Source organism: Aplidium turbinatum, chromosome 1 (genome assembly GCF_918807975.1).
Source record: "Aplidium turbinatum chromosome 1, kaAplTurb1.1, whole genome shotgun sequence".
NCBI classification, from domain to species: domain Eukaryota; kingdom Metazoa; phylum Chordata; class Ascidiacea; order Aplousobranchia; family Polyclinidae; genus Aplidium; species Aplidium turbinatum.
This window is the reverse complement of record NC_137472.1, coordinates 1,608,153-1,623,457: the sequence shown is the minus strand read 5'-3', so window position 1 is coordinate 1,623,457 and position 15,305 is coordinate 1,608,153. Positions and strand designations below refer to the sequence as shown.

Here is a 15,305-nt window from a genome sequence, read left to right as displayed (position 1 = left end):
GCTGGTGATGAACTGTTTTATTTTGATCAACAACGCACGAGTACAAAATAATTAACACGGCGAGAAGAACACAATAAACATAGCCAGGTCAGAGACTTTAAAGAACCGGCCTGCCACGCCCCGCGGAGGCGGGGAGCTGCGTGATTATGGGGTGGCGATGCACCCGGAAGGGAAGTCCACCAACTTAGGTCGCGGGGGCCAAGCTGGGGAGTCTAGGTACCTGTGGAAGGAAAGTGTGGATCGAAAATTTTGTGCGACTCGTCAGCAAAATTTAAAATGGCAGAACGGGCCAGGGAGACGGGCCTAGCTTTCCGCAACCAGGTCAGCTCACGACGGGCCGGGCGGCCCGTCGTGTGGAGCGACTGGTACCGGCAGAAGTTTTAAAGCCGGGCAGCGCCCACGTCTCCATCACGTGACCGCAACACAGATACGTTTGACTCCTATACCCGGTCTGCCCTTAGGCAGACCGGATAAACTTTGGTGTCTCCCACGAGGAAGAGAAGCTTAGCTACAAGGAGAATTTAAATACTCGTGGGAGACGAAAATTATATAAAAAATCTAGAGCAAAGGCTCAATTAATTGGTGTAAAAAAAAAGATGATAAGTGGGAATATATTGTAGGCTATGCTTTACCTACGGTACCGGAAAAGTGTTGACGTTGAACCAACGAGCACGGATGTGCACTGGCCAGACGTTGGAGCAGGTTCACCCAGCTGGGTTGGGGGGACTAGCGATCGAAGCGTAGATATGACTAGGCTACGTTACCAGGAAAAATATAGAATAGTGGGATGAAAATTTGGAGGTTGCATCGAGTTGATCGGGAAATCATGTTTATCGATATATTAAAAGCAACGCGAGGTTGATCCGAGCGGGCAAGAGCAGCATATCAGAAGTTAGTGTGTGATAATCTAAAATATTGAAAGATAAAAATACAGATCCAGTGTTGTTAATGATATTGCGTAATTGATAGATGATATGAGTCCATTCACGATATGCAATATATGCTTAATTCATATATTACTATATATATTTTTTTATTGATGATTATTGTATTCTTCATTGAGCTGCAGCTTGCTGATGAAACGACAATTGTTTACGGATAAATTGATAATGAAACAATGGATTTAACATACTATGACGTCATACAATTGCTGGCAGGTTTTGAGGTTTGCTTTCTCGCGCGCTCGGATGATTACTGCAGAGCTTCTGTTGTTGGGGAATTGAGCTTCTGATCGCTGGAATCGTCTTTTCTATGACGTAGCCCCTCCACGAGTGAGCCCGGCGTTCCAAGCTTTCCAGACACGGAGGGAACCTTCGATTGAGAGGGAGGCCACTTTTCTAGCCACCTCTGCTACCCCACGAGCAGGAACACCCAAGGCCGTCAGAGCCCGAGAGCTCAACGGAGCATAGCTCCCGAGGGAGCCTACGACAAACGGAAGTGACAGGACGTCCCTGCAAGGGCGCTTCCTGTCTTCCTTTATGTTTACACATAACTCGCCGTACTTGTCGTGTTTCCTGTCGGCGGCCTTTCGAAGGGAATCCGCGCCGTAGTCGAATGGGCAAGTGACGTCACATACAACCGTGACACCGTCAGGGCGTTGCAGGACAATGTCAGGGCGCAGATCAGCACCGCCCGCTTCCACGTGTTGAGGAACCGTACTATCTATGGAAAGCAAGGGTTGCCATTCGGCAGGTACATGCTTCACGATCTTCCACAATACTGAATTGTGTCGTTCCGTGACAACAGGCATCACGGTAGGGCAGTGGTTCAATATATGAGGGAGAGTCTCTTCTGCTTTCGCACACGCGCGACATATGGCAAGTTTATAAATGCGGCCATGGCTTGGTTTGGATTTCAAAGGAAGTAAGTTCAGGCGGGCCTTGTAGGCAAATGCACAGTTCGTGTGATCCAGGAGCTCCGAGCGCCGAGTCCAAGAATTCGAAAATCCGGACAGACAGTGGGCACTGACCGTCTTGCCTTGGTCAGGTTTGGATTCTCACTGTCTCCTCCACCACAAGTCATTGTGTTAGTGGAGGGTCGGCACCACTTTTTTTCTTAGTGGAGGGGTGATTTTGGAGCTCCCCGCGGTCAACTCGAGACCGCCATCCGGGCGTGTGGACCAACGTACATTTAAACGACGGGTAGCCGCCGGGACGCGGCCCCACAAGCTTTCGCCTGTTGGGAACGGTCGAAAACGGGCACTTTCAGGGGGGGGGTCCTTATTCAAGTAACTGGCTAGCTGGCACGGGGTAGGATCTGGAGTGCCGAACCTCAGACTGGCACAACGCCTAAGCTGCCCGAAAGCGATGGCAGAGACACGGTCGTCAGGAGACGTCAGCATCTTGAAGGCCTGGGCTATCGAAAGCGTGTCGCTTTCGCGACACAGATTCAACACACCAAAGTCCCCCAATGCAGGCTTACAGTAAAAGAAAGCGCTGCACGCCCACCTGGGGAGACGCCACGCCACCTTCAAACAATGCAATACCAGTCGATCGAGCTTCAGAAGCTCATAGTGTCTGAAGCGCTGCACTCGCAGATGGTATGACGCGGACGGAAGAACAATAGAAGTAAGTGCCAGAAGTCTGGCTTGGAGTGAGGAAAGATTTCATTAAAGAGGAAATGTGTTTTTCCAGTGTGGAGATGAAAGGTTGGGTAAAGGACGCATCGGAGGCGTAACCGGTTCGAGCGCCAAGATATTTGTACGTTTCGCCTTTGGGGATGACTCGGATTTCTTCCCTGGCTAGGGAGAAAGTTTCCTGGTCGACCCGCAGACGGGACGCCGACGCTTTCCTATAGGATAAGGTGCCACACTTGCGTGGGTTAAACCGTAGCCCGGACCAGGAAGAGAAAGGATCAGTAGTAGATAGGAGAGAAATCATCTGCTCGCGATCGGAAGAAACGAGACAGATGTCGTCCGCATAGGCCATACAACGTACTTTGATGTCTTCTTTAGCAGGAAAGTTGTAGCCGCAATCCGTTTTGTCACGGACGCCCCTGAGGAGCACATCTTGCTTGAAAGAAAAATCTATACAAAAAAAAAGTGTTGAACTGTTTTATTCGCATCAGTAGCTCACGGTACAAAAGATTGACACGGTGAGAGAGTACAAACAAACATAGCCAGGTCGAAGACTTTAGAAAAACCGGCCTGCCACACCCCGCGGCGGCGGGGAGCGGCGTGATTTATGGGGTGACGATGCACCCGGAGGGTTAAGTCCACCAGCTTAGGTCGCGAGGGCCAGGCTGGGGAGTCGAGGTACCTGTGGAGGGAGAGTGTGGATCGAAACACTATATGGTCCGTCCGCAAATTTAGAATGGCGGAGCGGGCTAGGGAGACAGGCTCTTTCTGCATAGCCCAGAAAGAAGCCCTGCGCGCCAATAAAACCGAGAAGATGGGAAAATGCTTTATGGTTTATTTATTATACGAATTAAATGTAATGTTTGTGGTACTTTAAAAAGTTACTGCTGGCAAAATAAACTGTTATTCAAAAAAAAAGTTGCACTATTACCTAACATGGGTCTCTAGAGGCCCAATAAGTTTTTTCTTCTAAAACAGCAGTAACTATTTTACCAGTGGAATATTTTTAAATTTATAAATGTAAAATGGGAGAAGAATAAATGCTTTGAGAATACTGGAAGTCCCACAGAATATAGCTAGATGCCCCAAGAGATATGGGGGAAGTAAAGAGAGCTCGGGTCACTAGAGACCCACATAGGCGTTTAAGGGTTAAGGCACGGTTTCAAAATTTGGGATTCACTTTGTAAAATTATTCCCGCTGAGCATATCCGAAAATTAAAACTATGTGAATTCTAGAACTGCTCATATACGTTGAAATGTTGAGGTGACTTATGACTGTAATTGTAGCGTGAGTTTACACATTATTTTTTGACAGAGTAATGAAGAACATGCATTGCAATGTTGAGATTGAATTTTTTTTTTACATAATTTTACATACAGCCAATCCCCTTCACACTGTGAAACAGTTAGGGGAGCCAAATTAATTACTTTCATCCAGCTAGCGGGAAAATTTTGAACAATAGAATATGAAATATTTCAGAGGATGTGCTGAGAAATGCCTTATATCTCTCAATTTATATCTTTTATTCACTCAAAAAGTCAGCTCAATAGAGGTGAATAAAAGTTAGGAAAAGTCAAGAAATCTCGTATTCGCAGGCTCAGTGGTTTTAGAGATACAACTGTTGATACAAAAAAAGTTAAATTGACAGCCCCCCCCCAACCTTCAAAGGGTTAATCTCGAACTCCCACTATGCTACGTAATCACTTTTCTTTCTGACTGATAAGCGCGAACTTGCGTCTCAGCAGGCTTGTAAATTCTTCCTTATTTCTTTGCCTCTGACCATGTGCATTATGCAAGGTATGGGATGTGCTACCTAAAGTCAATGCTCTTCAACCTTTTGTCAACACGGAACCCCTCATGTACTTTCGCGTTTGTCACGGAACCCCACTAAAAAAAATTTACAAATTACGAATTGCTTGGTCAGAAAATTAAATATTTTGTTATTACACTGTTACACTTCAAAAAATAATTAGACATTTCAAAACATAGACAGTTATTACAAAAGTTATAAAGTCAGACACTTAATGACTCTGTTGTTGTTGCTTATCTTTTATAATCTTCTTAAATCGTGGTTCAACGTTGTTTAATGCAATTCTCATACACATATCGACACCTTTCAAGCAACTTCTGTTTTTGTTCTTAATTGTTGTTAAAGCACAAAATGCTGTTTCACACAAATAGGTGTTTGGAAATTGACACAATAGTTTCAATGCTTCCTTTGAAATTTCTGTCCCTTCTTTGTACAGAAAAATCCAAAAATATTCCTTTCCGTTTTTTTCAAAGATTTCCTCCAAATGAATATCATTGCAGATATCCAGGAGTTCTTCATGTTGTTGGCAAGGGAAAACGAAAGGATTAACCACCCACTTTCGCAAACGGAAAATCTCAGATTTTTCTTCAGGAAAGTAGCGGTTGAAATTTTTCCTCAATAGCTTCAAATGCTCCAACACTAATTCCTTTATTTCAGCTGTATCTTCAACTTCGGAGTCCTCACTTAGAAATTTATTCAAAAACCGAAAAGGAGAATAATCATTTTTTGAAACTTTATTGGCCCAGCAGTCAATTTTTCTTTTAAAGCCATCAATTTGGCTAACTTGGGAAAATATATTTGATCTTTTCCCTTGAAGGCTGGTGTTGAGTGTGGACAACATATCGAATATTGAAGCCAGATATGCCAGTTTGCAAACCCATTCATGATCAAGAAAATTGGTAGCATATTCATGATTTTTTTTTGCAAGAAAAACTGATATTTCCTTTCTTAATTTAAACACCCGAGCCAAAACTTTGCCACGAGATAGCCAACGCACCTCCGTATGCAGCAAAAGAGTGACATTATCTGACTCCATTTCTTCACATACTTTTTGAAAAACTCTTGCAGATTTGCCTTTACCACCACATCATCATCATCATAATCCATCGTCGGTTTGTTCCCCACTAGTGGGGGTGGCCGATTGTTTCCGCGCAGCAATTGTTTTAATCCCTTTTCTCCATTTCACCCTGTCCCTTGCATCTTCCTTTTTCAGTCTGACTTTTTTAAATTCACCCTTCACTTGTTTTTTCCACGTTCTTCTTGGACGACCGCGTTTCCTCTTCCCATCCACCTTTAGATCTAGTGCCTTTCTAAGAAAACTTCCTTCCTCCCTCCTTATCACATGTCTATACCATCTTACTCCATTTGCCCTTGCCAGTTGGTCTATGGTCTCTCTCATCTCTAGCATATCCAATAATTCTTCTCATCTCTCTCATCTCTAGCATATCCAACAACACATTTTATGTAATTCACTGTTTTCACAATTATATCCAAAACCATTTCTAGTTCTGTTTTTCTCTGCTTGTCAGAACTAAGCGGTTTTACAGCCAGAGCTTCACGATGAATAATACAATGTTTTAATACACAGTTAGTAGGATAGTAGCAACTGCCTTGACACGAACACCAACTCCTGAAAAGCGTCTAGTCATCACAGCTGCCCCGTCTGTAGTTAGAGAACAACACTTTTCCCATGGTAATTCTTTTTAATTCAAGAATTCGTTGAACTTACTAAATAATTGTTCAGCAGTTGTGCTCACATCCAAGTCTAGGCAACACAAATATTCGTCAACAATGCTGTATGAATCAATATCAGGAATTCTTATATACACAAGCAGTTGTGCTCTACTCCCAATATCAATTGATTCATCCAGTTGCAGCCCATAACATGGAACATTTTTGATTTTATATAAAAGTTGTTCCAACAACTCTTCAGCCATATGAAATCCCCTTCTGCTTACAGTGGTATCAGACAGAGGTATGCTTTGTAACTTGCGTTCAGTTTCCTTGTCAAGGAGTTCCTCTGCTACTATTTGCAACGCTGGTTTAATAACTTCCTCGGCTAAAGTAAATGGTTTCTTTGTTTTAAGAATATGATGTGACAGTCGATATGAAGTCAACAAGATATCTAGATTGGTTTTCACTGCTCCTAAGAATGACTCTTTTTGCTTGTGCACGCTTCTTTTCATATGTTTAAAAAATGAGATAGTCCTTGTCGCGTACGCAGAATGATTTGTTTGTAAGTGTCTTTGTAATTTAGTCGGGACCATGGCTGAATTAGAAAGTCTGTTACAGCAAATCAAACATTCGGGCTGAGGAGCTACATTCAAAAGTTGGTCATCCGGCAAAAAGAACCCGTATCTCAAATATGCGTCGTCCCATTTTCTAACCTTGACAATTGAATTACATTTGGTCCGCTTTGGCGGAGGTGTCTCTGTTACAATTGAACTACAAGGCTCATTTCCGCCCACACCTTCGCTGTTGCTATTCTTTGGCTTCATATAAGAAAATATGCTATTTTATTTCATCTGGCTTGACTAAACAATACAAATTTGGTTAAAAACTGTTTTTACTTTATTCTCACAAAGGATCAACAGCAGCTCAAGTCTCTACTCAGTCTGCTTGTACTTCTGTGATCTGTACACCGGTTACATCCTATGACTGTGATGCAACAATAACGTTATTGTTAATAGAATAACAATGAACAACCAGTGACGCAACAATTATAGCAATGCTTTATTCGGTTGGTGACTGCAGTCAACTCCTCGTTTAACAAACTGGCCTACTTGAAGTGTGAATGCGGTGCAGTGATGTAAAAAATCGGAATGACGCATCAAAATGCTGAAGCAAGAAATCAATTTCCCTAAATAAAACGAGGAACCCTTGCGGAACCCTTAAAACTCACGGAACCCCACTGCATGTTCCGCGGAACCCTAGGGTTCCGCGGAACCCTGTTGAAGAGCACTGACTCCTAAAGGCAATGGAAACCCTCCCAGAAGAGGTACTAGTCCGGTTCATGAAAGAGGAGCATGTGATGAGGCACCAGCGCGGACTATGGAATGGCCTGTGGAGTGATATGTTTATAGAAACTAATTTCATGAGATATGGCCATGCCCCAAATGGCATCATAGCAATAACCTTGAAGCCGAATGCGCTCAAGATCGGGCATTGAGTTTTCATACATGTAGTACTGTGGAGGCTGCTCTGGGCGAAATGATTGGAGATTCTGGAGACCAGGGAAGTGGACATAAAGAAGAAAAGAAGGCACAGATGGAGAATGACACCAAGGACCGAGAAGCCATAAGGACGAAGCTTCAAAAATGTATGGATCCACTTGATCCCGAGAAACATCCAGAGCATCTAGTGAACATTGCAACTGGTCAACATGGAACCCCGGCAGTGAATGTGCAGGAGGCTGAGCAGAAAGGATTCAAACAGATGTGCGAATTTGGAGAGAATTTACCCGATGGCTTACATGAAACAATTCACAAGACCGTGACTACCATGGTGGCTACAAAGAAACATGTGAATGTGGGAGGTAGTAAAGTGTACGACATGAAAGTCATCTATTCCAGGGTTATAGGCCAACAGGCTAGTGGGCGTGATGTTGACATAAAAGATGTCCTATCCTACGATGTGGCCCCAGTACCAACGTCTATGTTTGACCCCACAGGACAAATGAGAACTGCAATATCAAAATCTTCCTTAAAGCGACAGCTTCAGGTTGAGGTATCTGCTCGGACAACAGCAAGTGACACTTCAGTAGCTGTGATTGATGGTTCAGCCCTACTCTGGGTGATTCCTTGGCCTGCAGAGGGCACCACTACAGACTACGCAAACAACTTGAAACACGCCATTGCCAAGAAACTAACAGTTGGGGACGTTCACCTGGTGTTCGATCGGTACTACGATTACAGTACTAAGAGTGTCACCAGAAGTGCTAGGGCCACTGGAGTTAGCCGAATCCACCAGCTGCAATTGAACACCAACTTTCCACCTCAAAAGACTTTATTGACGGTGACCGAAAACAAGAAGCAGTTGATAAACCTGATTGTCAAACTTCTGATTGAAGACGAGTCATTCCATGAATACACCCAAAGTCACAAGGTGATAGTGATTAATGAGGACGTTGGCCCATTTGAGATCAGCCATGGTGGTGTAGTGGTCAGGAGGGCGGACCTTTCAACTAGTCATGAGGAAGCGGACAATATCATTGTCCAACAGGTGATGTTGTCTGCTCGAAATAATGAAGAGAGTGATATAACTGTGATATCTGATGACACTGACGTTTTCATTCTCTTGCTTCATTATTATCACGTTGGAAGCATGAAAAATCGTATCACCATGGAATCACCAATTAGGAACGAACAGTCATTGACATTGGAAAATCCGTAGAGAAGCATGTGTCTTTTGTGAATGAACTCCTGCCAGCCCATGCTCTTACTGGGTGTGATACGTTAGCATGCTGCTATGGGGTTGGCAAAGGTACTACATTGAAGGTTCTGAAAGATGGTCACTGACTTTCACTTTTAGGGGTCATTGATTCTTCCATAGAATCAGTGATTGCGCAGGCAACCACATTCATGTCAGCCTGTTACGGTCAATATACTACGAGTAAATCAATGTCCGAAACACGCTGGAGGATATGGGCATCCAAAACGGATCGGGCCTCCGCGTTACCACCAAAACTTTGTTCCCTTCCTCCTACAAGTGAGGCCTTTAAAGAGAATGTAAGAAGGGCCCATCACCAAGCCATTGTGTGACGTTCACTGAAAGACAGCAATCCGCCTGAACTTGATGCAGAAATGTACGGATGGGTGAAAGACTCGAAACCTAAAACGCTACAACCCGTCCTCCTTCCCGCAAATGTTGAACTCGCCCCAGAAACTGTCATGCGCACGATCAGATGTGGATGCAAGAGTGACAACCCCTGCAGAACGCTTTCTTGCAGCTGCACAAGGGATGGTTTGAAATGTACAATAATATGTGCGTGTTATGCTGCAGGTTGCAGCCAGACTCTTACTTAGCATTTTAATTCAATTGGACAACGTCACAGATTTATGGACTAGGTGACTTAATGACGAGATGATAACCACAACTGACTGTCCTGTGACTGTGAGAGAGGCTTGTACATTACTAATGGTAACATTTGTGATAACTAATGATGACATTTGTGAGTGATGTTGTATGTTAGATGGTATTTCACAAGCAAAGTCGCAGAAATAATGATTTTCTGTAAGTATTCGGCAAATATATCAGCAGCCATTTTTGATTTTAGTGTGATGTATATCATATGCAACTGTTTTAATTCCTTAAATGGATTCCTTGTCAACGAAACATATGGATAGACACCAAGATTATCATTCTATAAGACCAAATACAAGTGAATTTGTTTGTTTTTATTTAAAATTTGTAATATGGCAGCCATATTGGCGCCATTATTGCGTTTCTACATGATGCAATCCCCAACCAGTCAAATAAATAGTTTCCATGATTGTAGTCCTTGCTCCTCAAAACATATGGTTAGACACCAAAATTATCATCCTAGGTCAAATACTAACTGAGTTGTAAGGAGTTATCTGAAACGGCAGCCATCTTGGACGCCATCTTGAATTTCCCTCAAACGCGCTCAAGGATGCACGGAATGCACCCGGCAGATTCTGAAAGAGTAGACCCTAGGCTACCAAAATCAATAAAAACTTTGCATAAAAGTTCCAGGTTCAGTCATACGTCTGCTGGACTATATGCATTATCGGCTAAAATACTACAATCGTCTTCAATATACTTTTCATTACAATTTCTAATCGCCATAATATACAACTCTCAATACCACTCTAATAAGAATTGCAATCAAATCACGCGGCTATTTATAACAGGTTTTGTAATACAGTAGATTGAGTTTCGTTTTTAGCAGCATGACCGTTGCTTTCTTTACAATGTAGAAACGTCGTTAATATCTACATTGTGAAGTATAACAGGTTTGCTTGGACCAGAATCTTCCATAGACTAGGGTAATATTACATCACAAGAATTCATTCTTCTGGTCAACTTGTCAAAAAAGTTTTCAGAATCTCACGTACTCAAAACTTTCTAGAAGCAGAATTCAGAATAAAAGATTTAGTAACTAAAGGTTACCATTGGTCAGTATTTGATGAAATGCTACAACAGAATTACACACTAAAATTCACCTAAATAGAACAAAAATCTAACCTGCCGCGAGACTACGCATATTGATTGTGACATTCTTCTATAAATCCATGCTTCAATGGAATCAAAAAAATATGTCTACTGTAAATTATTTTGTGTTTATTTTGTAGACAAATTATATGGATGTTTTATAACCCTGAAGATCCGAAAAGAGTGTGGCTCAACACTGACCACCTCTTCCCGGCGTCAAATCAAGGACTACAGATTCAATTTATAGCAAGGCAAGGCAACGTGCCGACCGCTGTTGAAATCGATGACATCACAATGACGAGAAGCAACGCTAGCGACTGCGGTGAGGTTTATTACAACCCATGTGCAAATATTGTACGCTTTGTGAGTCAAAAATTTAGACATTCTTGTCTTCAATTCATCTTGCTCTTGTGTTATTGTTCCAAGATGTTTCATTTGACTTTGGTAAGGCCTTCCAAGTTTAACTGCAACAGTGTCACTCCCTTGCGACATGTAAAGCTGCCTGCACTGGGAAGTGCATTTGCTCAAAATCGGGATCGGACACCGAGGCCGAGGGTTTATCCTGTTACCGCCCCATGTGGCCCGTGAGTTGCGGACTCTGGTTGTTGTCATTCGCTTCACAAACTTCTTATCAGGACTCTTCATAAATAGGTTGCAACATGAGCCCCTTCTCAACTTATCGGTAGTTAGGCCATGCTGGTGACAAACGGGAGTTTCCATCATCAACATTGTGTTTATTTTATTTTTTTCGCTTTTTTATGAAAAGAAAATTTCATTACTGTTTTCTCCACTTGGAGCTATGAATTTTAAATATTAAAAAAGTCTATTGCATATTCCTCTTATTAAATATCAACTGAGACATCAACACAGGAAATGTGAATTTTTTATTTAATATTCACAAAAGAGCAGTGGTTTCTACTTTTCAATAAAAGAATATTCCTTTAAGAAATGTTTTTTACTTTTTATGTGATTTGATTTGGCCTACTAAAATTATCATCAATGGCGCAATATGTCGGAAATGTCATTACAGTACACTTTATAAAATTTGAAAAATTGTGGTCATCTGGTGAGATTTTTCATGAAGTTATTGCTGACAAACCAATTTGACAATGTGATGACGCTGGTAAACATAGCAATTACATGGGAACTTTAAAGGTATTTTCTTGGTTGTTCTTTTTTAAATACACTCTCCAGATGTGATGAAGTCCTTCTGTATTTGAATTTTCAGTGATGACATAATTGATTGTGATCCTTATAGTGTACATGGAAGTAAATATTATCTATTATTTTAATTAAAATTTGAACTTTGGTCATTTTGTCATTTATTTTTCATAAACTTTATAAAGATTCAAAATTTATGTGTGGTTTTTAAGAAGGTGAAAGCTTTCAAATGGCTTATATGGCCCACAACAGCCAGAAAACACTTCTTCTGCTTGATTCAAGCTTATGATTAAACTCGGACTCTCGTAACCAACATGATGAATTAACACTGTTTTTTAAATATATTGTTTTCTTTGTATTTGTCCGTCTAAAAAAGACGAAAAAATTATTGCCTGATTGTTTCATATCAATGTTTGAACTAAAATAAAGAAAAAACGGTAAAAAACGCGTTTCATACAACTGGTCAAAAATGACCGCAATCGTCCTTAAAGGTAGGGAAATATTTCAGGGCTTCTAGTGTTAAGCGATGAAATTTATCTTGGAGAAGCTCATCAGTAAAAAAACATCTCAGAACTGCACTTTTATAATTTGATTTAACAGAATTCTGAGAACTATTTATACTCAAAATTATTATACGGAAGTCAACCTCATGCGCTTGTTTTACGTATATGAATATGAGACCATTCCGTGTCATTACGTAAAAGCAACGAGCTGTAGTGTATCTGTATCTAACATACGCTTGTATGGTATGTCACGTAGAACACATGAAAGGTGGTAGTATCTAGACAGCTCATTGTGTTTCGAGTCATTTGCTAGTTTTCAGCCAACACACCAAGAAAGGTACAACTGCCCCAAAAACATGTGTAGTCGTATGAAAGGTCTGATTTACTGTGGTGTACATGGTACAAAAATAAGTTATAAACGAAAACGTGGAGACAGAATCTTTACTAACAATTGATCTTTGATAATAAAATAATGCATCAATCATAGAGAAGAAATTTCACATTGTTCTATAACAAAAACACGTAAGGAATTGCAGCCATAAATGGACCTAATACGTGTTAAAATTCCATCTCTTGAAGCTTAAACTAAGGGAGGGGATAATCGTTTTTTTTAATTCCAATTTTAGCAGTGATTTTAGGACGCAACATCACATTCTAAGACTTCAGCAAAAAAATTTGAAATTGCGTTGCAAAAACGCCCCAACCTTAAAAATTTACATTTCTCATTTTATTTTCTCGATATTATTTTATGGCATCTCCGTAAGCGGACAACATTTCAACAACGTAGTTGTTTAACAAATTATTTACCGCACCAAAGTAGACTATTTCTATCGTGGGAGAAAAGGTTGCATAAGCTAGGCCTATTATAAATACGTTAGAGTCAGAGACTTTAACATGTAGCTTATTCGCATAAAATAATATAAGCCTACGGAAATATTTATGCACTCTATGATAAAGCAAAAACCCTGTGAAAGTTTTGAAATAGATTTTAAGTGAATATGGAATTATTTTGCTTCTTAATTGGGCCGACGGAGTAATTTGCAATAAGAGAGGCGTAGACCTGATAGTCTCGGCCAGTAACTCTTGTCGCCAAAAGGAAGCAGTAACAGATACGGTTAATTGGGCCTGCTCAATACAAAATTGAAAACAAAACTTTGTGAATGAACTTTTCAATCTTCCTTTAAAATTACCAATGATCAAAATAGATGCGTACTGCGATCATTACTGATTAAAGAAGTGGAGAGTAGTCTACTGCAATTGACAAATTCAAGTGTATTGTGAAGCTTTTGCCACACAATTGTGGCTTCGTTAGTGACTATACACCTGTCATCACAGAGGGGTTAGAGTTTTACTTTTGTAAGAATGATATGTGTAGGCTACTTAACTCTATCTGTAGCGACACGGGGCTTTATGAGGCCGCCCCACTTTGGTAGTGAAATATTTCTCAGTAGGAATTGTGCTAGAAATGTGAAATTTCTTGACTTTTAGTTTTTATTCTTTGCGAATTTTCTAAACCTAAACTGGTCATATTTCTACCTTCTTGCCCTTTACAATAAGCATTTCGTCTCAGGTGGCTAGACATTTTCGTACAATGCTAGATATTATATAAATTAATGTAAGTTAAATATAAATGTTAGTGTAATTACCTTGAAATGTAAAAACGGCCAAAAATGGTTTATATATATGAGCAAAAGTAATTTTTTGTTTAGTTTAGCATTAGCCTACTTTACATTATAATTCAAAAAGGTATTTTTGGGAAAGTAGAATAAAAACTGTCTCTCTGACGTCTTTTCATCTCAAACTATTTATTTCAATAAATTTGTTGGGTAAAAATTAAATTTCTATACGCACAATGCACATGACTATTATCTTGTAAAATATTTTGGCTCTCCCGTTTTCATAGCTCCCGTTATTAGCGATTAATTATCATGGAGCTAAGATAGCCAGTGACGTGCTTTCCGCGTACAAAAACAGCTCGTATTAAGATAGGATTAAGAAGGCATACTTGTGTGAATAAAGCCGTACATTACAGTACCTTCGGATCAATTTAATGTGGTATGCTTTTCTCTATTTCTTCAATACAGAATATCTGTATTTTCGGTACGCTTTTGAGCATGTACGCAGTCATGCACACAAATAAGAATGATCACTTTTCTGTGTTTTACGATGAACCAAAACAGAAGAAAAAAAATTGCGGATGTCATGCAACATTATTAGCGTGTTTTAGTACAGTTGCAAACAATATTTGAAATTATTATTCCATAAGTAAAAAGTGGCGTCAATAAAATACAAGACACTTTTATGCGAAATTTTTTTTTCAGGGTCGAGGCGAAAGTTTGGCGGAAATTTTAAAATAATTTTTCTTAGGGTCTTAGAATGTACTGTTGTATCCTAAACTCAGTGTTAAAGTTGAAATTATATTTAACCCTCCCCCTCTCCATAGTAAACTATACAAATTAGGTAACATTTTCTGCTCCAGAGCATTTTCAGAACTGCATTTTCAAGTTTCAAATATTTCTATCAGAGACATGGCTATGGGGACTTGGAAAGCAAAAGAACCCTCCCGTAAAATTTTACCTTACCCCCACAATAAAAATCTATTTTTAGTTTTTTCACAACGTTGTTGTGTTTCATTTTGAATGACGTTTCATAAACGTTAATCGCATTCAGTAGATATCTTTTTAAAAGCCTTTATTTCTAATATAAAATATTTGAAATATTAAAATATTTGAAATACCAAAATATTTGAAATATTAAAATATTTGAAATATTAAAATATTTGAAATATTGAAATATTTAAAATATTAAAATATTTGAAATATTGAAATATTAAGTATTAAGTATTAAAATATGCTCCCCAGCAGTTCTTTTTCAAAAAATTGTCTTTGTGGCTACGTCACTGAGCTAAATTATTAAAATAGAATTTTGGGATATCTTTCTATCCAACCCTTTAAAAATTCGCGTCAAGTGTAACTCTCAACTATCTCTTCGAAGAGGGAATCAGATGTTGGTATTTATACATCCTGGCACATCAAATAGTTATAAAAAAATATCGCTTATTATAAAGATGATAACTCCATC

The 15,305-nt window shown here is 40.0% G+C and overlaps 1 protein-coding gene across 1 annotated transcript in view; it reads left to right on the top strand.

Moving 5' to 3' along the window:
- Positions 1-15,305, top strand: part of LOC145780007 (sushi, von Willebrand factor type A, EGF and pentraxin domain-containing protein 1-like) — a 72,518-nt gene that overhangs the window by 37,808 nt on the left and 19,405 nt on the right. Inside the window, exon 8 of the mRNA XM_082591707.1 lies at positions 10,701-10,882. Coding sequence (XP_082447833.1) covers positions 10,701-10,882 — 182 coding nt within the window. The remainder of the gene's footprint in view (positions 1-10,700; positions 10,883-15,305) is intronic.